At 43.0% G+C, this 26,600-nt stretch overlaps 1 protein-coding gene across 1 annotated transcript in view; it reads left to right on the top strand.

Annotated features, from left to right (window-relative positions):
* T265_11731 (hypothetical protein) overlaps positions 1-19,282 on the top strand; it is a gene marked incomplete at both ends in the record, with an annotated part of 26,430 nt that extends 7,148 nt beyond the window's left edge. Inside the window, 5 exons of the mRNA XM_009178469.1 lie at positions 6,396-6,650; positions 13,631-13,891; positions 16,031-16,201; positions 17,939-18,367; positions 19,077-19,282. Coding sequence (XP_009176733.1) covers positions 6,396-6,650; positions 13,631-13,891; positions 16,031-16,201; positions 17,939-18,361 — 1,110 coding nt within the window. The remainder of the gene's footprint in view (positions 1-6,395; positions 6,651-13,630; positions 13,892-16,030; positions 16,202-17,938; positions 18,368-19,076) is intronic.
* Positions 19,283-26,600: the final 7,318 nt, after the last annotated feature.

The raw sequence follows: 26,600 nt of genomic DNA, 5'->3' as shown, positions 1-26,600 counted from the left end.
TGTTCCCATACCAAAATCTTTACATACTTTGGGATTCACCTCATCAGACTGGCACTGTCCTTGGCATGATTTCGAATGAGACGTTTCTCTCTTTTCTCCCATTTCCTCCTGTCACTCTTTCGCATTCATAGCTTGCATTCACTTTTTATGTTTGTGACTATGCTCTTCAAAAATAAATGATAATTGTAGTAGTAAATGCTCTTCAAAAATAAATGATAATTGGTAGTAGTAAAGCTGAATTTCAAAGAGCCCTACTGAGGTCTTTTTATTTGGGGGGCGATGGTACTTACTTTAGCCCAACTACAGCTGAACTGAGTCAGCAAACTAGCAGCCTTTTAATCTGTTGTTTGTCAATAACGGATACTGATATAACTCGAAAATCATGTCGACTGAAACATGAGGCGGCGATTAGGCGACCTATTCAGCTGAAGAACATGATAGACGCCAAAATTTATCTGGGATCCGATTCAGTCTTCCAGTGACACCAAATTCATTTGCACATTCTATTCCTTGAGTTGTACACACATCGCTGTCTAAGTAAAACATACGGTTGATTGGACTCGAGGGTTACGTCTATCTGATGAACTCTAAAAATGGAAAAACCGGCTGTGGGCTGTCGGAAAGTTCTCTTAAACCTTATGAACAGCGTGTTTTCTCAAGTAACTCACCATTTAACTTAGTGCTCTAACTAGCCGTTGTATGCGTTTGTGTAAACATCACAGTTCACTGAGTTAACTATGAAGAAAGATAGCTCGGCAAATACTGAGCGGTATGTTTCAACACTATTTGTGTACACAGTCGATGAACTTTGCACCACAACATGGTCGCAGTTGGAGGTTGTTAACCATCATCTACATGTCAGGATAGATTTATCGAACCCTTGTCGAACTGAAAATAATGAATAGGCAAAACGCACAGTTGTTGCAACCTGATTCGACTGTAAATCAAGCTACTTAGTTGCGCCCAAACCAGTCTCTTAGCGGATCTATCAAGTGCTCAACTGAAACGATCAATACAGTTTGGCACTTAATAATTGTGTCGATTTTCTGTATGTTCGGACGAACTTAACATTTCTCGCAAAGAGCACCCGACCCCACTCAAAACGGTGACAATGTGATGAGATCCTGCTCGTAGTTGGAAAAGTGAACTGCCAAACCCATAAATCCCAAAGCAATCTGCTATTCAGTGAGGCACCGAGTTCCGCTCTAGATAAGTTGTGCAGAACAACTTGAAAGTAAATTCTCCAGAGTATTGAACCAAATGACCCATTTCTAGTACTTCCCGTTGTCAGTGATAAAATGTCTCCCTCAAAAGCGGTGCATCGCAGATGTGAACGGCCTCTGATTTTGCGTTTTTGTAGGTTTACAATGAAAATTATGGTGGCGGTCAGGTCACAGGGTTCTTTGTAGACAGTAAGTAGTTTTTATCCACAATCTAGGTCTACCTTGCTCGTCTGTCTCGTTGTGTCAGTATTGAAAGTTGCTCCCGAACCTGCGGCCGCATATCTGCTCGTGATTCACAGACCTACCTTGTCTACAGTTTCCGGCGCCTCGTCTATCACAAATTTTCACACCATCACGTGGAATGGGTTTAACAAGTGCTCGGTTGTTTAGCCATTCTGCCCTAAAATGTTGAGGGTTTCATCCAAACCTTTCAAGTGTCTCTTCTCCACCAAATGTTTTACCAAAGAACCCTTACAAAAAACTGAAAGTTATCCCGCTGAACGGCTGGGATATACAGTTCACTGTATTATCAGAAATCTAAGTGCGTAAAAAGCAAAGCCCCATACTCTGAGATCCACGAGTGTGGAAGCTTCGCAGATTCCCCAGATAGATATTTTGCAACTGTTCATAAGAGGTAGAAACACCCCGTTGATCTCGGTAAGGGGTGTTAGTCACGGTCCCGTAATGCCTCTAGGGGATAGACTTCGGACGTATTCTATGAAATTTTTCACCAGATACCACTCATTATTTGCTCTGTTTCGTGACTTTGGAGTAGACAGATTTTGGGTAGCTTGAGACCGAGCGTAATGCCATGATTTGGCAAAATCTTCTATATCTGCATCAATATCTGAGCAACAATGAACTAACCAACATTGTCCGGGATTATTTCTGCCAATAAGTCGTGAGTGAGCATCACATGAGCTACAGTATGGTGTTTTTACATGACATAACTATCTTGCTAGGCTCATCCTAGTCCCTCTGTATCCTGGCTTTGTTTTAACTTGATCTGTTCGCTAGGGAGTGTAGCTGATTTGTTCAGGTATCCTCAGCGCTTGGAACAAGGTAACTTGGCTTATTGGCTTGCGTAACCTAATTACGTAATACACCTATCGGCAGGTGCTTTTAATGTAGGAGAATCTACCACTGAAGCCATAAGCGAAACAAGCAGGGGATCTTAATTTACTCGAGCCAGAACGAACTTAGGACGCAGTCTGTTTGTTTCTTGAAGCAGCTTTCGCCGTTATATCGTGTAGGTCCCAATTTCGGTACAAGGAGCAGGCTTCACAGGCACTCCAGTCAAAATGGGGATTTTGAGATCTTTTGCTCGCCCACAGACAGGTCATTACACGACAAGCCTCATTTTATTTGCTGCTCAGTCGAAAAAAAACTGCAAACTCGATTGTGTCGGTCGTCCAGAAGGGCTGTTCACTTGGGAGTTCCGGACCAACTTCGGCTAGAATGTTTTTAACCGGATTAATTGCTGTGTGATGCAGGACATGTAGTTTAACCTAAAAATGCAAATGAGTAGAATAAAAGGTTTTTCCGCCAGGTGGTTCATTCACCCTCTCTCCTCACCTACTGTGATAATCATCCACCATTGGTTCATGAGATAAACCACGCTGAAGGTGATTGTCTGATTAAAGTGCATTTCGCGTGTGAATGACCTATTATGAAATATTGAGCGCCTGTGCCAACTCTCTGCAGAAGTTAATCATCTCATGCTTTAGCTGTTCCAGACGTGTACCGATTAACCACTAGAGAGTTTTGAGGTTAAAAACACTAAAATTTTCGGGTTAACCTCGATGATATTCAGGTGTTCTTGAGGGAAGGTAATCGGTATACAACAACCGCCTCAGCATCCTCGGGTGACGTTTTTCAAATTCGCTCTTGATTGAGTGAAACATGCCAATAGAATACATTCTCCATCTTGGCATTCGTAGAAAACAACTCCTAGCCAGCCATTTTTTTTTCCAAAAAATTGTAATAGGCTCAATGAATAGGCTTATCAGTCAAGGCTATAACTTTACTGCGAATAACGATTTTACCAGTTTCACAGACCCAAATCGGAATTCCAGTTGAAACTAGATGGCAAATCCCAATAAACACGAGGACAGCTTCCTCCTGAAGTTCACCGGTACACACCTGCTGTTGCCCTCTCAAACCAAAGACAACAAAAGCGCAGTATTATCCCCAAATTCACATGGCTTCAGATTTTCACGGCTATCTCGTTTCGTCCATTGTATTGATAACCATTAGCCTTTGTAGCAGTCAGTCACTGGTGAGCTAGCCTCATTAGAGTAGACAAATGAACTGTCTCCAGTAGCCGTCATACAGTTTAATGCTCCAACTTTACCCGCGTGACTATACCTGTGTTGGGCGCCTCAGAACAAATTTAAAACATTCAGCTGGGCTAATGCAAATGGGTTTCTAAGCACTTCGATTCTTAGCCGATTTGCTCGCTTGAACATCAAAATGCTTAAGTGAGCCACAACTGAATCCCATTTTGATGATATTTGATATGGATTTTAGCTAAGTTGCAGCCCAGATTTTTAGGTAGCTTGAGAAGTTCGAAACCGCATTCAGATGATCGGTTTGATTTTTTCACGTGCTGGTACAATCTATGCTTTTGGTTGAGTATCTTGCTGTGGTCAAGAGCTGAGCTGAATTTGGTCAAATTGACCGGATGTTACTACTAGATACGCTTCACCCTTGAGTTGTAGTGTTAAGGGTAGGGATTCTGCTATATAGAGGAATTAAATCGAGGTTTATACTAATTCTGGTCCTATTTACCCATGAAAGGGTCACTGAACACTTTTGGCCGGTGAGACGTCGCCTACTTTATAGGATCTGACTAGCCACTGGAAGATTGCATAGAGTAAGCAAATTTAGGAAGTTTTCAAGGTGACCCCCTTATACTTAATTCTGTTAAAACTACCATCCTTCAGATATACGGATGTTTTTCACATCTCGGATTCTACATGTCCCTATTTCGTCGGATAGTTTTCTACCATACGTGAAAAAAGACTCAGGCCCAACCTTAAGATGAGACTCCTAGAGCATCAGGGTTTCCGAAACCGTGGAACTTTTGACAGACTCGAATGTGGTTCGTGCCATACAATGAGTTTCACAGTCGCGGGTGACAACTTCGGAAAGACTTAGATCTTACGACTGTGATTCTAAAACAAATTGTATTGCTTCATTATGACGGGTTTTTACTGTTACTTCTGTTCGCTCGATTGATTCAGCAGAGCATTTCGTGCGATGTGATGAGTGCCCACGATATGAACTGCATTCCTCCGCTGGAGTTACGGTCAGTTTGACGTGAATGGAGCACAATCTCAAATTTTTTTAAAACGAGCATTCTAACAGACAACTGAATACACAATCAAACCTAACATTCAATAATCAGGAACAAATTAATGAGAGGCATGAAATTTACCTGTTTCAGTGTGAATATCTACATCGGCTTGCATTTGGTTTGTGACCAACTAGCCAGTATTCGCTGGATTAATCAGTAAAGTGAAACAAAAGAATAAATCCAGGTTATACAATATTTGACTCCATTGATAAAAGTATGCTTTTTGTCACTGGGCATAGCATGACACTGGGTACTCCTTCGAATGAGGGAAGAGTCCTTGTTTAGATGTTTTTAATCTCTTGACAGGCATCCTGTTGAATTCCGTCCACCAGTAGATGTTCCATCTAAACATTATTCCTCATACTACCCAGTTTCTTGTTTGTGGCCGTTAAATGTTTCACATTTGGAAGCTGAACTCCTAATTGGTGTCCAACTGCAACGGGTCCACTTAACTCTTATTTCGCTCGTTCTTCGGGTCAGAATGATGCAAGGTGAACAGGTCTTACGAATCCTACTTTGCAAAGTCAGTTTGTTGGTCTTCCTGCCATTTTAGCTCCAGAGTGTAGCCCAATCTTCTGAAAATGTTGGAGTAAAAATCATCTCCATTAATATAATTAAGTACACCGAATCACCGAACATGATTGGCGTTAAAAGTGGACATCCAGATGGTGATGAAATGCATTCCACGTTTGGAAACCTGAATTAAACTGAAGAACAGTGCTCCTCATCCAGCTTTTCTGTCGCAATGCTTTCCCATTGATTGCCACTCTGACGGTTAGCCTTCATAGGCACATCGCCTCGAAGTTTGCTCTGCGCCACTTATTTTACATCTTCTAAGCAGGTGCGTGCAATCTCTTCAATAACACCTCTTACAAAGGTAGTCAAGTTGAGCCACGTCCCACTCATGTGTAGTCCCAATCATCCTGCTGTTCATCCCACGGTTCTCAGCTTGCCAAATTCGCAGGCCATCTGCTGCTAATCAGTTGGAATGTTGAACTGTACTAGAACTCTGGATGATGAACTTGGAGCCTATCACCTCACAGGTTTATGACTGCATTTATTCTTTCAATCGCCACCAATCTCCTGGTTCAGATGACTTTCCACTTTCATAGTTCAAAGATGGTTGCAAGATTTCCAGGTATTTCTTCGCTAACCTATATACCTGCATCTGGAAAAAGTAGGCTGTCCCCGACAACCATAGTGAGTGAGGCACCTAAATGAAGATCAACTTGACTCTAGTCGGAACCCGAGTCTTGGCATCACTTTTTCGTTGCCTTATGGTGGATCATGAAACGCTCATTCAAGAGAAGCCAGCTGGATACCGACCTGGTAGAATTTGCGTTGACCAAATATTCACACTTCGTTGGGCGCTAGAACAACACTATACATAGAAAGGACCCTCCCTATATGGAATGTTTGAATGATTGTCTTCTGGTGTAGGCACTTTGGTATGATTGGTGTAGGTTCCTTCCCTATCCAGTTTTATTCTTTCCTTCACAATATGCCATTCAGACAAATTATGGTTGTGTGGTAACGATGCCTCTGTATTGCACGCTGCTGTTATGCTCACAATGATGTTGAAAATCGTATTCTTCGTAAGTGTGGGACGGTTTAAACATGCCTCTTACACTCGTTGTCTGACCTAGCATTTCATGTGGTTCTGGAATGAACAATTTATTCCAAAGTGGCTACGGATCATTTTTACGACTGTTATGAAGCGGGCTGTCTTGTCTCCTTTATCAATAATCCCATTGTTGATCATCGTGGTTCCGTGTTCATCAGCTTGCGATATCCGAACCCGCTTTTTGTTTCAGACTCCAATCACAGACTGCCCGACCTCTTCTGAACATAACTTTGCTGTCATGCCACCAATGTGTGCTGTCAAACCAGACTCGCAGAAACTGTGTCGTTGGCCCACGCATTCGGACCCTAGTTCAGACCCAGCCCAACACTCGGATCACAACTTTAGGACCGTTTTACAAAAAGACAAAGAAAACCGGAATGAACCTCTACAATTAGTTTGCCCTGATCCTGAGTTCACCACAGATAAGAGACAGATCCAGTTCGAGGTAACAGAGTTTATTCCAAGTTTTTCCGGATTGTTTTGAAACTACACTAGTCACCAAAAAAGCATGTATACACAGGAGGGTGAAGCGTCCGTGTGGGAATTAGAACGACAATCTACCTGACCAGTTCAACAAAGACTTGTTACTAATTTATTTTAAAGTACGGCATTCTGAGGCAGATCCAATGCATTCTTCGGCTACTATGCATTTGCTCATTGCTCTACCTAAAGACCATTTCGTTGCAAAACAGAAATTTAATAAGTTACGATGCATAACAGTGCGGTCGGCATAATCAAACTTGACAGTCGCAATCCGTGGTCGGCCAAGGGCTAAACAAAATGAGTTCGGATGTATGCAGTTTTTGACAAGCTACACTACTAAACTCGACAGCATTGAGCAGACACATGATTATGCGCTTTGGAATTATCCGGTCCAACAGACTTGCAATCAGTGTGTCGTACCAACGTGGTGTCAGGGATGATAAGAGAAGTTGATGTCAGGTTTTCGACGATCAGTGACCAGAGAGATCGATGCTTGAAAATACGTTTTTCAATATCCATCGGTGATAAGGCGAGTGAAGCGGGCTAATATGCCATCGTATCACATAGGCTATGGATATAGATAAGAGTGCTGCCATTTCAAAATGATGAATTTTTATCCGGACTTGTGGAGCGTCTACGCTATTTTGGCAGATTCAGGTTAGAAATTAATTTTATAGTCCTCTCTGGTGAGGAGCTAATTCACACTCAGCACATTGTTCCATTCATGAAACTAGTTCAACCACAACGGCATAACGGAATGCCCCATTCTCAAACTGTTGAATGATTCATGAGTCTGGAGTATACCCACGCAATTTCCTAAATCAATCCATCTGTAAAATGTTTGGGGAATTAGACCATTTGTTATTTCATGAATGTGTTGATAACGATTCTGTAGATCGAAATGATAGATCTGGTTTGACCAAAAATAAAACCTGCCAAAACGCATGAGAATTTATAGGTTTATCTTATTCTGTGTTTGGCGATGGTAAGCTTCTTCTCCTTGTGCCACGAAATGTGATCACTTAGCGGTGCCTTTGGAAAGATGATGTCGATTGATAAGGGTTGCTCGAAATAAGTGAGACCCTGGAATTAGGTTTGACTGATTACCAACCACTAAAGACCCACCTATTCCGCGGCCCTAATTGCGCAATAGCTTGAATACATTCTTTTGAACTAGATGAGCATCCCCCTGGCTCACTTGCTTCTGCGTATTGTATGCATTCGTTCATTTTTAGCCTGAAAAACAGTCCACATTAGGCGCGCAAATTTCCGTGTTTTCTTACTTAATGATGTGCTACAAAAAATATGCATCGTTTTTCTGTGGATATTTCATCCATCCCAAGCACTTTCCAAACACACACGAAAAGACTCCACTTTATACTTTTTGTCCATGTGTTTGTTTCAAATATTCACGGTAATTACACTAGGAATAACATCTTCCATCTCAGTTTTTTGCTCTTCGCGGCTAATTTCTACCGAAATACCAAAAATTGGGTATTTTCTGTTACCTGTCATCCAATCGCGCATTGTGATCCGTCAAATGCAATATACCATACCATCATTTCCGATTCCGCATGTATATAAACGATTTTTGTTGACAAATGAGGTAAAGTTTTGGATATCCATAGTGTTACTTGCTTATCAGTATTCGGAAAATCATTCTCGTGTCAATTGGAACCACACCGGTAACTTGACTGTTCTATGTGCTCCGTGCTTGGTAGTCATATTGAGAAGCATCCTCGGCGCACCTCCGTTTTTCTTCTGTTTCTGCACCTGTAGAAGTTTCAACCGGTCTACGTTTACGTTGCAACGGCTTGCCTTGGCAAACAATGCAAAATAATTGCACATCACGAGGACATATTTTGTTTCATCAAACCCGATTGGCCTTCTGGATAGTTTGATCAAGAGGACAATGTAGATAGGGCCTTGTATGGTCTGTTTTTACAACGGGGTCCATATCAATATATGTATGCCTGACATTCTGATTGCATGACAGATTTACTGTCGTCAGTCTTTGGGAAAACCACATCACAAGCCTCACATCCGTCGACTTTAGTAACTTCTGTCTGGACACTCAACAACATAGTGGCATTTACCCTAGTTATTATTATCATCATCATCATCATCAACAACATCATGGAGAGCATGACATCAGAGTTCAACATCGATGCTTCACTGCCGTGGCGAGTAGCACCGACAGCACCCGACCGTGACGTGATCTCCTTCATATCCCTCTGCCCAGTGAAGGGTTGGCCGCCTCTCTGTTTACTCCACTCTGAATTCGACATGGAAAACAGCACACCCTTCGGCAAACAATGTTTCGGCATACGCAACACATGTCCCGACCAACACAAGTTCTGGTGCTGGACACATTCTTCAATGGACCGTTACACAACACAACCGAAAACGCGCTTCCTAACTGCCTCATTACGGATTCGCCGACACCAACCCACGCGAGTTATGGTTCTCTGACAACGATTGTCGAGCACCTGAAGACACCCCAGTTCCGCTGCTTGAATAGGCCAAGTCTCACAGTCATACAACAAAAAACCCGTACTGTAGCTTGATACACATGTCCCTCGAGGTTCAGTTTACCCTGGCCACCTCTCTTCAATAGTAAACGGTTAAAATTACTGATTATTCATACAAAATGAATAAATAGGAAGGAAGCTCTGTAACATAACATATGAAAACAGAATAGCTGATAATGGGGACTGTCAACCTCCCTCATCAGATCAGAAACAAAACTAGTTTGACTTGAACAATGTTCAAATGCTAACTCAAGTAGGAACAATGAAGGAACACGAGTTTGTGGAACCATGGGACTACACAAAAGACACCATAAACAAATATATCGAGATCGACCCGATTTATCAACAACTAAGGACAAGAGTAAGCCACAACCACAGAGATAAAATTGCACAAGGAACCAAGTGGGGGACTCAGAAAAAACAGGATCTATGGTGCTACCCCTTATGCTTGGCAAGTGGTGTATAGTAATCTTACCTCAGAGGGAAGCCACTACGAGGACCGGGATAATGCACGGGATACGGCATCCATTTATCAGGTCGTAGAAGAAGAAGAAAAAATTATGGAAGCTTCCGGAATCGGTTTCCTAGATAGATCGCTTTGGGTAGTGCCGTAACTGGTCTGCAAGTCGGTTGCATTGGAATTAACTGTTTTTCGTAATAGCGAACTCAGTCTTTGTTTCCTTCAGTTAACAATTGTGATTTGTGTGCATAACGGGTGCATTCGGAGTGGAACATACTGCACATTTGTCATTCGCCTCACTGCTAATCACAGTTGAATACTGCAAAATCTTAACGGAATTTGATTTAAGTGAGGCGGTTATTCACACATCCATGTTTCTTCGGAATTGTGCTACTAGAACGGAGAGGCTTCATACATTAGATTTTAGGTATCCCTTTCTAAGGAAGCAAAAGGAATTCGAGCGCCCCTAGATTTTTTCGTGCCTTGTCAATTCCTGGATGATGAAGGGGATTGAAAACTTGCCTATGTGCTCTAGTAACCGTGAATATCAGGAAGAGCTACTAGAGAATAAGCGGGGTGTTGAAAAATGACCTAGAGTCACTTTCATGCTAACTACATAGACAGCAGCAAAATCAATTTCACTAGTCACTCGCACTTTTTACTCGACAGTAGATTCCTTTGATCTTCGGAGAGGAGAACAGTGCGAGTCAAAATGCTGACATTTCTTTAGAAATATTGCCACCTATTTCACACTCGATTGTGTAGCTTTCTGCCCGACGGTTATCATAGATTGACTATTCTGAATAAGTCAGAATACCGATTCTTTCGGTATCACACTGCCGGGGGGTGTCGATGCCACTGATGATCACCGTTCCTACTGCGAGGTATTATCACAATACAAAAACACTGCGTGTTCTGGTTTTCAAGTGTGAACCGTTCGCCGTAGTATAATAATTTGGTCGTCAACTCGAGACCCGGTACACATCTATGCGCCACAGGATGGTTGCGCTTTCGTAGAATAAATGGCTTGACTGGGACTTTGTAACATCCATATTTCTAACCGTTCCAAAATCTTTTCCGGCTATTTAAGTGGAGTTATTCATAAATTATCACTTTTTTCAAAGTTGATTAGGTTCAAATACACGTTTAGGGCAAACCTAAGTGGTATGTGTCAGATAACTCACATAGGGCATCCACCATTAGGAAGCCCACAAAAATTTGCTGCGCATCCGTATATTCATTCGAAAGTATATATGGTCGTTTGTGTGGTCACTTTGATGAAAGTCTTCGATGGCCTTTCCTGCTAGGCAGCGTCTTAGATATCAGAAATCGTCTGCCAGATGCCTCATTCAGTTGCCCCAAAACCAGTCACTGTGCGTTTTCTCGTCGTACAACCTAACCTTTATCTTCCAAGTAAAGTCATGTCGAACCTTTACGCCATTCCGCCACAATGTCAAGCAATATCGTGAGTTATCAGGCGTTGAAGCAATTTTACGCAATCCTGTATGCCAGCGTACCAACTGCTGTTTGAATTGGCTAACAAGAATTGTTTCCAATAGCTGTATATTTCGCACGCCAAATCTATTTCTACACGTGCCTTTATTCAGCCTTTACATAAGATTTATACATGACACCAAAAAACTCGGGAGGCAATACCCAAGATAAAAGACGTTTGAATAAAAATACAACTAGTCCAGGTATTCGGAAGTGCAAGCTCATCTCGTACCATCGATCGTAAAACCAGTGGATACGGTTTCCACCAACCAATAGTGAAAAGGCTACATGTTTATTAGCGAAATACACTCATTTGCATATCGATCTGGTTTTGACGGGGTACTAGGTTGGAACCGCTAGGGCACTAAATGAATTCCTAAGAAGCTGGGAAGCCATTTGGAAGGACGGAAATTAAGGTTATGCATCTCATAAAACCAGAAGTGGATGAACTTGAATATAGCTTGTGCAATTCAACGTGAAAGGAATCGTTAACCCGTCCAGACTGGGTTGAATGGAGATAATGGGACGCTTTTATAAATCATACAGCCAACCCCCACTCGGTACTTCCTTACGGTCGGAAGAATGGGATGAATGCAGTGAACGAAGCAAACCACGTCGCACGTGGGTTACCGTACTGCTGCAACGAAAACACTGGGTATGAAATCATCCTCGTGAACCACGATCATCCCCATCTCGTACCACCACCGCAGGCACTGATCGAATGCGCTCTTTTTTGAGAGGAATCCTACGATCGAGGGTGTTTCCGGGGGTAAACCAAAAGTGGGAGTCTACAAAAAATTACGAACCAGATATTTTGAATCTGTGGATACAATCTGTTTTCAACAGGTTTTAATTCGGGAACCTTGATTCTTTTGGCTTTTTTACCACTTTAAGGACTCGTTGCAGTTGGGAGTTTCCTTCCTTCTCATTGCCAGTTGGTACTTCAAAAGCTGACAAATTCTGTGACACCATAGAGGTGGTCGTAGTAGGAGGCAAATATATTCAGAGGGAATCCCGCTATTATGTACTGTTCAACCTGAAGGGTTTTCACGCTGTTACACTTCTGGATCTTCAATGTTCTGAAGAACTTCACTTCCCCCACATAAATTCAACGGTTGTGTGTGTAATATAAGTACAATTGAGCCTCAGATGGTCTACAGACCCACCTGTTGCTGTACATCAACAGCAGTTATGTCAAGAGTGGCCTGGTGGTTGCGTTTAAGCCTTCCCCAACGGTTCTACTCCCATTTAAAAATCCTGGTCGGGACTTCTTCGTACATATGAACCCCTTTGAATACTGGAGAGCTGTTTCCTCCCTATTGGGAATCAGTAGTAGTGCCCACATTACGGCCCTAATATGCTTTTAGCCAGGGATGTTCCGGTCAGTGGGAGAACACCATTAAGTTCAACTGATCATTACTGGTTTTTGTGCTGTCTACCTCCGTGTCCAAAGGTCCAGGCTTCCGATTTTTGGGTTTTATCAATCATTCACTGAGCTCCTATTACCTTGACCAGACATGTCCCAGGACCTGAAAGTGAACCGGAATTGAAAAATGTTTTACCTCAAAAAGGGTTACGCAATAGAGCATAAGAAATCAGTTAAATAAAAAAAATAGACGGGTGGTAGGCGAGCCCGCTGTATATGTCGTTCAATGTCACTCTTTATTCTGCCCCCCCCCAATGCACTTATGAAGACGGAAATAGAGTCGGGCGATTTATTCGCCACGAATTTAGTGATAACGCCCGAACTTAAAATCCCACCTAGAACTCTGAAAGACTCCCGTATTGTCATCAGTGATACACCATTTCTTGTCGATGGACTCTTACATGTGGTAAGACAACTAAATGATAGTGTCGCATGCATCCAACAAATCACTCAATTTACTTAAATATTCTCATGATCGAGCTCTGTGTCATAAGAATCAAGATAGTTTTGTTCAAACTTTCTGATTTCCCCATGAAGGAATGCACTACATTTTAGTGAACCAAAGGTTGTTGCTTTCAGAATGGACATTCACTGAGTATTTGTGCTTCTATCTATGTGGGTTCATGAGTATCATACTGAGATGTAGTTTGCGACCAAAAAACGACCAAGTAGTCGTCCTAGTGTTAGTGCATTTAGGTAATTGCTATCTCGGTTAGCGTCTTGTAGGCGTTACAACATATCTATCTACCTCCAAGCTCCAGAGACAAGGAAACCACGTGACCGTCCCAGTGCTCATTTAGTGGTCCTTGAGCTTCATAATTCTCAAAACCCCTGACATCCGATTGTTTTTGCTGGTGCCAGAGTGATGCCATCACTTGATGACGTGAGCAGTAAACAAGGGTTTTATTGCCGAACTACTTCCACTTCACCTGTTTCCATCAGAGTCGTTCGTTTACTGTTCAAGTGATTTTGGCCTCAGTGTTGTAAAATTATTCACGTATTTGTCATTTTAACATTCACTCTTTTCGTAGAGTTGTGGTCCTGCGACCAAGGATTTTAGGACCTTATCAATCATTCGGGAAACTCCAAATGATACCCCCGGCTGTTTATCCGACATGACTCCCTCAATGAACAGTTTTGTGATCCAACAGAATCAGAAGGTGATCCATCAGAAAGGAGCTACTGAAACACGGCGGCAGCTCTGCTCCTCTCTTCCCAGCTCTGTACTGACTGGTTCTGGGGAAATACCGCTCGCCGATATGAAGGTGATGGTGACCTCCAAGGAAATTTCCGTAAGTTATTTGGAAGCTCACCACAGACTGTCAAACAAGTTTTCCTCTGCTCAAGGCTAATCACCACGTAGTGCCATATACCTAGGACCAAAAACATCCCCCGCGTGAATGAAACAACTGGATGGCCTACACCATTCCGGAAATGCACTGCACTGTCTATCGTACTTCAGCGTTTTCGTTAAAATCTTGCTGTGTGCACTTCCTAGAATCTAACACTCCTGCTCCAGTATGAGCTGGAAAATGCCCGGCATATTCTGTCATATAAAGGTAGTCTTGTTTTAAAGAGCCCAATCGACTGTCTTCTGCTGCCGACGTGTGCAACTACGCAGTCGCATTATGGAATGGTCACTTTATAGAACGGGTACGGTACCTACTGAGGCCATGAGGATTTCATCATTCCACCGGTTAATCCACCGTAGCTTTTCAAGATTTGACCTCCTGTTTAAGTTGATTCACTTCGACCTGAAAGGATTCGGACATTGTAGATACCTGTAATCCCCTGATCAAGGTGAAACTTACCCCAATGCATGTGTTATCTTGTCGTCAGCTAATATAGCTGGTTTTATTGCATATTGTTATCGATCTGCCCAAAGTTTATGTAAATACTGCATCTTTTCCGTTAATTTTCGTGACCACGTCGTTTCCCCAGGCGAACGGTCTACCAAACCACTTGCATACAAATTTCTTAGCTAATCTCCATTCATTCACGGGAGTAGAAGCATATTGGACTACTTTTGTTTCTGTCAAACTTTTTCTACTTTTTCTTCCTTTGTTTGATCGATAACAGTCGATGTAAGCCAAGTCGAACGGTTATGATTTTTGCACTTGTTTTCTTGACACAGTGTTTATGTTTCCCAGGAAATATAACACTATCTGTCACGTATACCGTGGCTTCCCGTTACACCAGTACTCGTTTAAACGATAATCCCTCCTACTCAGAATCGATATAGGTCTATCAGATGACTGAAAAGTGATTTTCACTGCCTATTTATCATGCTTGATCTGACGATGTTAACTTTAAGGTGGAATCTGAAACCAAACAATATATATTGTGTGAATCGAGTACCACCCTCTCGAATGGTGACGGGGAGTTTCCAGTGCTTAAATCTGCGAACAAATAATGGCTGACATCATGTTGCTTTCCACTAAAGGGTCATGCTACTGGATTTCCTTGAACATGTATCGCCTTTCTAGAGCAAAACATAGACAGGGGCTTCCCGCTGAGCGTTGTGCTAACTATTGCTGATTACTGGAGGCTGGTTTTTCTTCAACATTTCATAGTGAAAGCGAGCTTGGTACCCGGTACTCTCGGTTATCAGCACTTTCCTTCATGTCACACATGTCTTGTATACCATCGAGCCTGGTCATCATTAACTTGCTCCTTAAAATATCAGATAAGCACCTTCACAGATGGTGTCTTTTTCGTTCTCCATCATCGCTCGACTGAGGAGGGCATGTGTCAATTAGTGACCCCCTAGCAGTGAAGCTGTCTTTCATTGCTTCACCCAACGTACATCATTGTCCTGAAGCGAAGTTGGATCAGCCTATGGTTTTCACCGTGCTTGTGATAAGTTGACTTGGTTTGATTCTTTTGGTTTCGAGCTGGTCCATGAATCAGTGCAGGCTATCATCCATAACTGGATGGTTCGTCTGTTGCCAAGTCCATGCGTCCTCACTCCACGTAGTCTGTCTATCAACTGATTCACCTTTTCTCGTCTCACTGCTATGCCTCACGACAGTTTAGTACGACTCCGTTATATTCAATCGATCGGAATATACACTCGATTCTTTGCAGCCCCCAACTGGATGCACGTCTAACAAGCCTACACTTACAACTTTTGTCCTTGGAAGTATCCAAACCAATACTCCGCACACGATACCATGTAATCCAACTCATGTGATCCCTCGTAGGACTCGGATTTGGAATCGAAGCTCGGTTTCTTCAGAGGTGGAGAAATGTCCGTTTTATTTAACATATTTAATCGGAGCCTCAACCTTGTTGGGTGCTTAATTGGGACACACGGAAAGTTTCAATGGCACTCTTCCGTCTCGCAAGCATTTATGGAAGCTAAATTTCTTTTCTAAATTTCCAAGTTTTCGTCGATGATTAATTTTTACATCTTATTTACCCATTTCTAGCAACGTTTTCAGTCAGGAGATCCCATTTATGCAACATTAGCATCCCGTGAAGCTCACCAATGGTCGGCGCCAACAAGAGTCCAAAATTTCACCTCTGAGTGTTATCTACCAGAGAACAACACCAAACAGACCGGAAGTTCACTACTTGCAAGGATTTTCCGTCGTATGAAGGTGGGGCCGCTCTAAACCTACCTACATGTTCTGATGTTCGACATATCGCGAGCGTGTGTTGCGAAGCTCAGATATTCACATAAAGAAAATTTTTTGTCTATTGAGTCTGAGCTTATCAAGTGCCATACTTTTCTGCCAGTGCACTTTCCGGCCTTGATTGTCTCGTAAATTTCTAATCTTTTTTCCAACCTGGCAGCTTTATTATCTATGGATCCAACACCCCATTCTACGGCAAGTGATCCTATTTAAAGCATATCAGTATACCTGAACCTGAGGTCAATTGTCAGATGTGGTTACACTAGTTAATCTTCCATAATAATTACCACGAACTCTTCTTCATCACTTGCCAAAAACCCGTCAATGTATTGTGTGCGGAACTCTCTTAGTTCCCCTCCCAAACAGCCCGGTGACGCAGATTGGATGTCGAAACCCTGTGGCCACTCCTGACTGTGGTTGAATCAGATACAAACAACAGGAGATTTAGGTTCCGATGCTCCCGACCCTGATATCTGATTCTATTGCATAGCGAGAGTTAAGCTCATCTCTATGTGTTCTAAACCTTCGTCCCTCGGAATCCCGGTCGCTTCCAATCCAACCGAATTTACTTGCATGTTCACGAAGGCATACTGAAGAGGGTGTATTGTGGTCTCAATACTTTTAACCGTTGTCTTTGTGCGATTGTTTTTATATATGTCGAGGAGCAATGGATGCCAACCTAGCTCAATGACCGAGATAGCAAGCCATATTGGTTAAAAAGACCGACGAATGTCGAGAGCGAAAGTAATCAGTTTGGGGAAGATGAAGTTACCCTTGTTGGAGAAACAATCTCATTACAATGAGGGTCATTAAATAGAGTGCTGGATATCGGGACTACAAACGGACATGTTTCGAGGAAGCACTCTTCAGTCCATATGTAATGTTGCGTTGAGTGAATCGAGCAGACGGGATTTATTCGTCATCAGTCGGCGAGCATTCGTATCCTTCTTAGATCCGGAAAGTCTCCATTTGTCATTCGAAGATAAGTGAACCTGCGGTAAAAATGATGGATCATCGGCAACCCGGAGTCCCATGAATGAATGGAAGCCCGCAACCTTCAGCAGAAGATCTCACGGATCACAAGGCTTGTAATCGCAGTGCTGGTCGGTCACTCATAACTCCAAGGTGTGTTTTTTTGTCCCCTGTCCTGGAGATGCTGATGAGTTAAAACCACACGCCCGTTAGTTGCTGCTTCGCCTTTTAATATAGGTCTCCCCACGCACAAGCGTCTCCGGGCGTTCAAATAGGATACTTTTGATGGTAAGTTGCGTGTCCTGTTTGACGAAGGACTGCTACTAGTGATAGCGATGTAGCTTGTTGGTTGACTAACTTTGCATTGTCAGCGCCAGCTGTTGGAGGAGCGAAATAGGCTTCCAGTTTCCTTGTGGAGCTTCATCCTACCATCTCTCATTCGCTTGCACTCAGTCACGCTTTGTCACTCATCAACTCATCCTCAAGTTATTGGTCTTGATTTTTTGGTAAGCTAACAGCTCCAGGAATCCTTTGCTTCACCATAAGGTTACTAAACTCCTAGCGATCGTTTGCTGCGGTTCTTTCTCAACGTGTTGAACCCCGATCTAGGATGGATAGCGCCCGAGCATGTCATGTTTTCAACCTCAAACCTGCTTTCGCCTTACTGTTTTGATCTGAATTTTCACCGAAGATAATCTAAGATTTCTCTTGCGTTTCCTTATTCCAAAGATTAAGGGTAACAGCACTCCAATTACAAGCACAGGGCAGCACAAAAAAACGAAACAAGTACTCCTGGGCAAGCATTTTCCTGTTCACATTGCATCGAATCCACGTGTTATTTCAACGGAGTCGGGACATCCACATATGAACGTAACTCAATCCGGATGGCCCGTATTGAACCTTCAGACATCCCAATTTGCACCTCAGCAAGATACGATGAGGGTAATACCAATGGATACTCTGAATTCACTTCCACGTTTGAATTCACTCCGTAAACGTTCGAAATCCGATGAATCGCTTCTACAACCCGTACAAAACTTTCAAATGGTTAAGCTGGATGTTCCCCCGAGAACAGCACGACTGCATGCTCCCATGTCAAGAGCGCTTCACCGGCGGTCCATTGACGATCCCATGCGACGGCACAAATTTTAGCTTCTGGTAGGTATTACTTATTTAGTATAAGGTCATTCTTTGCCGAACTCTGGTTTGGGCCTCGACTGGAAGTGACAGACTCCCAGTCTAATTGGCTGATCTAACTTTTTCCGAGTAGTTGTGAGATTTTTTGGCTTTCGAAGCCCCATGCGACGGCACAAATTTTAGCTTCTGGTAGGTATTACTTATTTAGTATAAGGTCATTCTTTGCCGAACTCTGGTTTGGGCCTCGACTGGAAGTGACAGACTCCCAGTCTAATTGGCTGATCTAACTTTTTCCGAGTAGTTGTGAGTTTTTTTGGCTTTCGAAGCGCGATGCAAGCGCTTCTGGTGTCTGCCACACCAATTTTTATTCGATCCACCCTATTCATCGACCCTTACACTTTCACTTTAACTGCCAGTGTGCTTTATGTTTGGGACCGATGAAAGTTACTGAAATGTCAACACATTGCGATTTATGTATGTTCATTGCAATGGTAAAATCAATATAGCAGTACCCAACGCTGTAAGTGGAAATGACCATCAACTTGTCAGTTGCAAATATTTACAACAAGCATCAGAGGCAGGCACTTTTTTGACTTTCTGATACCTTTAGTTGGGTGTCCACCGTTCTACATTTTTTGGGGAAAGCCCCTTCATCTATATCAGTCGAAAACCTGTAAGCACAAAAGTTCGAAATTTTGCTTACATTTCGCACTATACTTTCCTGTTTCAGTCCGACCGCGAGATGCCCAATAGACAGTTACTTGGACCTCAGCTTTTATCCATCACATCAAACTCGGTGTTCTCTTTTGTAAGACCGGCAATCTTAGCGACCTTTTTAAAACCGAAAGACTATTTTGCTCGTTTTATTTTGCCTTTTTGGCTAAACTCGATACGATTTTGTAGAAAAAAATTCATAAATAAACTGATCAACAGCGCATATCAGGTCGGCTTGATAGTGAAAACTGGAGGCCTTGGGTAAATTCTAATGTACGCTGGTTGTTCGTCAGAAAAATAACATGCTTTTACCGTAGGTTTCACAATGAGTTCATTGTGGTTATACAGTGTATCCCCCTCTCCTTAGTATGGGTTTTCATCTCAAAGGGACCCACTCGCCTCGTTGCTGTGACCCCAAGCCATTGAATTTATGCGCCAGTCACCCAACCTCCCCAAAGGACTCTGTAAAGCTTGTCACTTTTTCCTCCATTGGCCTTCAACAAGTCTTTTCCTTCCCCATATCAGGGGAATTAAACGTTATCCTGCGCCTGTCTAACCACTGTGAAAAAGGATTTGTGACCACCACAGTTGGCCCCATCGGTTACCCTCAGTATACATCACAAGCGGGGATCATTGAACTTGACGATGAAACCATCACGTTTTTGTGACTTTTATGTTATGTCAAACTGCCGGGCATATCTGTAGAGGAGCTTGACGTTGGACACAGTGGTTGTCCTATTCGAGGCACCATATAGCAATATTCATGTGCCGATCGCTGGATGGGTTTTTACATCTGTGTGTTGCTTCTGTTATGTTGAAAAAGTCTGTGGTCTACCGCTTCATAAGTTGGTGGAAATAATTGTTCATTAGAGACTAAGTGATTAGATCCTGATTTGGTAAGGATATGGGGAACACCGCGTTGCACTTGAAAATGTGGATCGACTTACTCAGCGAGCGAATCCACATCCAGAATAAAATGATCAGATAAAAGATGAATTCGATCAACCAGGTATCGTTAGGAGTACATTCTGATAGATGCCAACGGTATTGGGCCTGTGGTTATCTTATTGAAAAACGCAGTGTAAAAGGACGACGAACACCAGTTTTTATCGAGACGTCCAAAAATACTAGCTAGTGAAAGATTCAGTCAGGTTTTATCCTATGTGATACACCGACTGTTGACTCGGTGTGCACAACTCACATGGGAAAGCAATTCTCCCTCAGATAAATTTAACCAGTGGAACAAGACAACTGAAACTTAAACCTCCCTTGGTGTAGCAAACAATATGTGCGCAAACGAACGACGTAGATGATATATATACATTCATTTGCAAACTAATTTGGTTTTTCGAGAGACTCACATGGAACCCAGCTGAACCGCTCGTTTGTGATGTTTCCCGGCAACTGAATGTGCTGCACCAGGCCGCCTCATGTTTCATTCGCTACGATATTCGAGATATCGCGATACATGTATATATTTGTAATGTACTGCCCATAAGGTTGCTGAAACTCCGTCGACAACCCACGATCGGTTTCGTCCTTTGCCTGGAAACATCACAAACGAGAGGTTCCAGGTGAGTCTCTCGAAAAACCAAATTAGTTTGCAAATGAGTGTATATTCCGTAATTCCGTGCAATTTGGTTTCAAGTAGAACATAAGGTTGACGGAAACCCAGGGACGTAGATGATGGTTTTCACTAACTAATGAAAGTGAGGGCCGTCTGAACGTGCAGGCCGAAGATTTATGACTCAGGATGATAGCAGTTGGATGCGTAGATGCGGAGCTATGCTGGAGTCAATAAGCATCTTGATTTGAAGCGGAATCCCAACTTAGACAAGGTGGATTGTTTTATTCGCATATGGCGAATTTCTTCATATAGACAAGGTAAGTCGAGAGGTATTCGCCGAAAAAACCAACGCATCGGTTGATCCCACCAAAATGGGGCTCTTTTGGTGCACCACTTTGCAGTGCCGAAAATCACTCGGCTATCTGAAAGCAAATCATCAGTCTAATTTTGTGTTAGTTAAACACGAGGATTTTTGCGTCCAGTTTCCTTGAAGCATAAGCATTACTTGGGTAGCCTTTTTAAGCTATCACAGTATGTGGCCAACCGAAAAGGGTCGGATCCTGAGTGCTTATCTGCCATTTCACTGTGGTTCGGCTATTTTGCTTGCGTCGGTTTTGTGACTTTTGTTTTTCATTTGACTGTAATTGTGGATCACAATAGCTGTTTTCCACGTCTTGACAAAATAGACAGGCCAAACCAGTTGAGGTCAACCCAAGGCCCTGAACTGGGGCCATTTTGAAATGTATTCAAGACCTTTGATAAACGGCTTTAGTTGCTTTTCTGTCTAAATACGCCACTACATCCGTTTCATTGTCTCTGGCAACCGGTTTTGCAAAACTGTAAGCTTATCCTCGAAAAAGTCGTCGGCGCCTACGTAAAAACACTCTCACAAAGCACTAAAATCCATGAAATTTGCTAACCCTTTAGTGCACGCAAAAATGGATGGTAGCTTGGTAGTGTTATAAATGAATAACTGGCATCTCTGCAAGATGACGTAGCAATCAACTTTCGGGTTTAAATTTGGGCAGCATAACGCTACAACTACAGGTATTCAAAAGTTCAAACATCTGGTCGTAGAACGCACCATATAACGAAGTCCGTGTGCGTTAGTAGACTGTGAACGTAGCTGCGTTGAACAGATGGGTTTACGTGTGACTTGGCCATCGTGAATTCGTCAAACTTCTACCACATCAGGATGTAACTGCCCGTATACTAGCTTGCAACACTCCAAAGAAACTGATCATGGGCTTTAAACCTGTAAAGGAATCCAGCCCTTTCTGAAAAGCGGAAGCGTCTTAGGGATGTTTTTTTCTTTTTCACTGAACTTCATCTGCGATGCGCATCCCTCGCAGCTGCGTGTTTCCCGTGCCCGCGACCCCTGGCTAGTAATTTGGACAATTAATCGCTGAACCCCGAGCGGGGGATCGGCACTGTGATTAGCTCGCATACAGACAGAATATAGTGCCACTGATCCTCCAATCCCGGAATGCATGTCACATAGTCACAGTGGTCACTGGATGTTCTGAAACTTCCTGAAGTTTCGTGCGATGGGTACTGCTGGTGATTCCCGGTTAGGATGATATACATACTTGTACACTACTCCACCTCTACAGCATAGATTTGGATCTACTTACAGGGTGTAATCTCCATTAAAAATTCACAAATCTCACACTCCCAAAAAAGTGGCATTTTGCTGCTGCTTTCACTAGGCTAGTGTCTCGCTTCCCGTCAGTTTGCAATTGCCTATTTCCGTTTTCATAGCAGACCTTTACCCTCGTCTGAATTCATGACAACAGTGCAGAAAACGTTCCACAACATTCACTTTAATAGTTTTACGGTAACCTACTGTACAAAAGCCTTCTGATGATTCACAAATGTTCTTTTGTCCCCGTCACTAAACGAGTATCTGAGTCACAGTGCCGCTCCCGCAAGTTTCAAACTGATAAATAAATCGATCAAACTGCTTCAGTCACCTGGACTATGTCTAGCTATCCATGTGCGTTGCACATTGTATGCCGTTTGCTTTAATGAGGTGAATCCTCGTTACAATTGCGATAAAAGTTGGACTACAATTACAACCAGTGATATAATTCAGACACCTGTGTAGCACAGTGAGTCACAACTAAATGGGGTTGTCTAAGGTCATCATATTACTAAGGTCAGTCCTGTTCTAGCGAAGCAGTCGATACAGAACATGCTTCCATGTCACTTAAAGTTGATTAGTATCTGTTAATGGCGCTTTTCGCAAGGGAAAGCGAAAGTTCTCATCATGAATCTTACCCACCTGATCTGTCTGGAAGTTTTGATCGACTCTGATGTGTGATTCGCCTCCTGATGTGCCATTTCAATGTGTGCTTGGAACGGTTGCTTACGAGTTACAGACTCTTAGTTGCTTTCGGGTGTTACATAATAATAAATCTTCAGCCGTAACATCCTTTCGGTGCCTGGCTTTCATGCTATCCAATGACTACATGAGTAGCCGAGATGCGGAGGTCGGGTTCGAACCACGAATCTTCTTACTGTAATTTCGTTGCTTACGAGTTACAGACTCTTAGTTGCTTTCGGGTGTTACATAATAATAAATCTTCAGCCGTAACATCCTTTCGGTGCCTGGCTTTCATGCTATCCAATGACTACATCAGTAGCCGAGATGCGGAGGTCGGGTTCGAACCACGAATCTTCTTATCTGTAATTTCGCGCCGTAACCACAGCTAACTCGATCTCTTCTCGGTCTGCCACTGTGCTCCTACTAAACGCTGCCTCATTGTGCGGGATAATTCCGTTCTCACGGTAAAAATCAAAACGATCTGTACATGAAACTGATAGTCGAACCAAACAGACTATCCGGTTCACTCAGCCGATCAGCAAATTCACTTTCTTTGGTGATGTAAGGGGATTGAGTCGCTGGTGTCATCGTTGACCGCTAGTTGCACGAACGACCTCAGATAAAGCGGTCTAGGCTGATGCCGTATACATCGTTTGTGTTATTGTTAGAGCCGCACACATCTGAGTACACTGCACATTTGCGCTCAACATATCAGTTAGGCTATAATGTGGGCATATTATAGCAAAGAACTACCTTTCATCTGCCTACTGAAGAATTCCAACTGGGCTAACAGCAGGCGACCAATCAATCCATGGTGTTTTGTAAACTGATCAGTCATCGCCTTGTACACCCAACCCACACATCAGTCATACCACCATCATCATTGTATGCAAAGATAAGTGAAGAGGGTAGACGTGGGGAAATTAACGGCAAAGCACTTGTCGCAGTTATTACATCACCATGCCTAGTAAGTGTGACTTGTTTCAGCAAGTTTTACACTCAAGTCAGTCATACGTCACATGCCATACGTCAAGCAAGGGTGCGATTAATAATCTACGAGTTAATCATATCCTCCAGTAGTGTTGTATGAAGTAAGAAGCAGTAAAGACGCTGAAAAACGTAGCTGCAGGAATGTTCACCCAGATGGTTGGACTGGTCCTATTCAAGGTCAAAGCTCAATCTGGCGTCAGGACAAGCAGCTGTCGACCTGATTTGAACTACGAAGAACACAGCTTATCTGTTCGGCCGATGAGGCTGTAAAATACCTCATTTTCTGGCCAGATGACGTATGTCAACAACAAAAGACCCAACCATGTTGCAGAAAACAGTAGGTAGGATTTGCATTCCTGAAATGCGAATAATAAGGGAAAACATATGACGTACTGTTAGGTATTCTCTGCGGACAACGTCGAAAAAGGTAATGAAAAGGGCTGTTCATCTTCCCGTCGAATTTTCAATTACTGATGCCCTAGTTGCTCTGAGAAAGACTTTGAGGTGGTGAGGAATTCGGTACATATAGGGATACTAGTGCATAAAAACGTATTTTGCCGTCAAACGAGGGGAAATACAGAATCAATAGGTGATCCACAAATAGTTTGCAAATTTGTCTAGTTCTGATAGTTCTGGTAATTTCCAGAGAAGTCACTCCATGTCTCCTGTCCATCAGGTTTCGAATGAGGTTTCGATTCCAACAAATTCCCTCGGCCAGCGTATCAACGGTGACACGCGGCTTGTATCACAACCACTTCAGTACGATCAAGAGAGTGACTCACATTTGCCAGGTCACGCGCCTCGATCATTCTTCGGAATCTTTAATCGAATGAACTGCGCACTTATTTGTCCGTTTTTGTGAGTGAGCAGTCTTACTTTTCACTCCGGTAAGGGTGATGAGAACAAGCGACGAATGCTTAGTTCAGTACGTGAATACATTGTGATGTTAGCCCAGTCGTGATTCTCCGATCGCTTAGGAGCTTGTTATCGTGATTACGGAACTGCTCAAACCTAACCCATGTGGTTCACATGTAGCTCAGTTAAGTGTACGATCGGATTGCGTCGAGATGTGCGCGCCACTGAAATTTTCTCAACCAACGCATTCATTATCGACTTAGACGATGTCAATAGAGGTCACTGGCATGGCCAAAGATCGATGAGATGAACAACTCAGTTTCTTCTGTGTCAGTAGACATGACCGAACAGGTGGGGACCGCATCTTAGCCAAACTAAATCCATTGCAGCTCAACCTGCTAGCCGGTTTTGTATTTATTGTTTTGCCATCTGCTGACAGGACGGGACTACCCCGTGCGTTAAAGAAGCGTTTGACGGTAGTTCATAAGACTGACTGATATTCAGGAGGATCGTCACACCCAGGAGTTACTCCGAGTTCTCCCGTTCGGTTCCTCAAACCATTCGTAATCTCAAAGCTAAAGCCGCACACTGGAAGTTGCGTTTCAACAAGTGAATCCCACATCACAGCCGAAGAAAATCCCAGGGGAACTGTGATGTTACTTCTGAGTGGTTTCAGAAGATGAGGTAGGTCTATCCAATCATGGATGTTGTGTGCAGGAAAGCTGTACAGATTACTGCAAAATTGGCATTGCAAAATGAAAGGCGGCGTGATAATGGTTTCTATTTTTGAAACAGAGGCAGTACTTGAGCACCTATTATTGGTGTCAATCACCAACTATGTAATCATTCACGTGAAAGGTGGAAGGAATATGACAATGTTGGTGGATTCCGCAAAACGACCCAAATAATATGAGGCGGCTGTGACCAATCGAATGCATTTGATACCCAGTTAACGTTTAGTCCTGTTAGTCTGTGGATGCATAGAGGCAAATCGAAAATCTCCAAGCTGATTGAAGGAAGTTTAAGTACTACGTCTCGCCTGTACATAATAGCATTCACTATGTGCTTGGGTGTTGACCTGTTTAGTTGGTTGTTGGCTATAGGCAGGAAGCACTTGACAGTTACACGTGCGTTATCCAGCGAATAAGCCACGGTGTAACCCGGTGCTTGAAATGCAAGTTATTACAAATTTCTTTCGACCTTTTTATCGAACACACAAGACAAAGTTGGTTGAGAGTCGCTGCTAAGAGCAGCAAATTAATACCGACGAGTCTGGAAAGCATTTCTTCTCAATACGCTAGTGAGCGGGGTTATGTGGCATGAGGACAGAGACAATGAGGGCCATTAGGAAATAGAACTGACGACATTTTACTTCATCAGGAGGTGAAACACATTGATCTCGTTTTCATTTAGGTGGGTTGGGACTGAATGGGAGACGTCTATATTGAAAATAAAGACGATTTGTAAGAAGTGAATGGCGTAGACAACGCCCGCACTTAAGCATAACTGGGCATCTGAAAGGTAGCTAGAGTGTGCCTTGACCTTAAGTCGGTTTTCGGGACCTATGCCAACCGGATGAAGTGAAAAAGTAGTTGGATGACTACGACTTTTGGAAAACAAGAAGTTGTACAGAATGAATATGGTATTATATCTCGTGGTAAATTGCCAACTTGTCGACTGCTTTCGCCATACCTACAGGGGTATGGGAATCGTTGATGTATATTCTTTGTCCACACTTCGTGGTCCGTCTTTTATATCACCACTGGACTCGTGATGGATGAAACAATGAGTCGAACGCTGGA

The sequence above is a fragment of the Opisthorchis viverrini genome, assembly GCF_000715545.1.
Source record: "Opisthorchis viverrini unplaced genomic scaffold opera_v5_564, whole genome shotgun sequence".
Lineage (NCBI taxonomy): Eukaryota > Metazoa > Platyhelminthes > Trematoda > Opisthorchiida > Opisthorchiidae > Opisthorchis > Opisthorchis viverrini.
The sequence above is the reverse complement of the archived record's forward strand: the minus strand, read 5'-3'. Positions and strand labels throughout refer to the sequence as shown.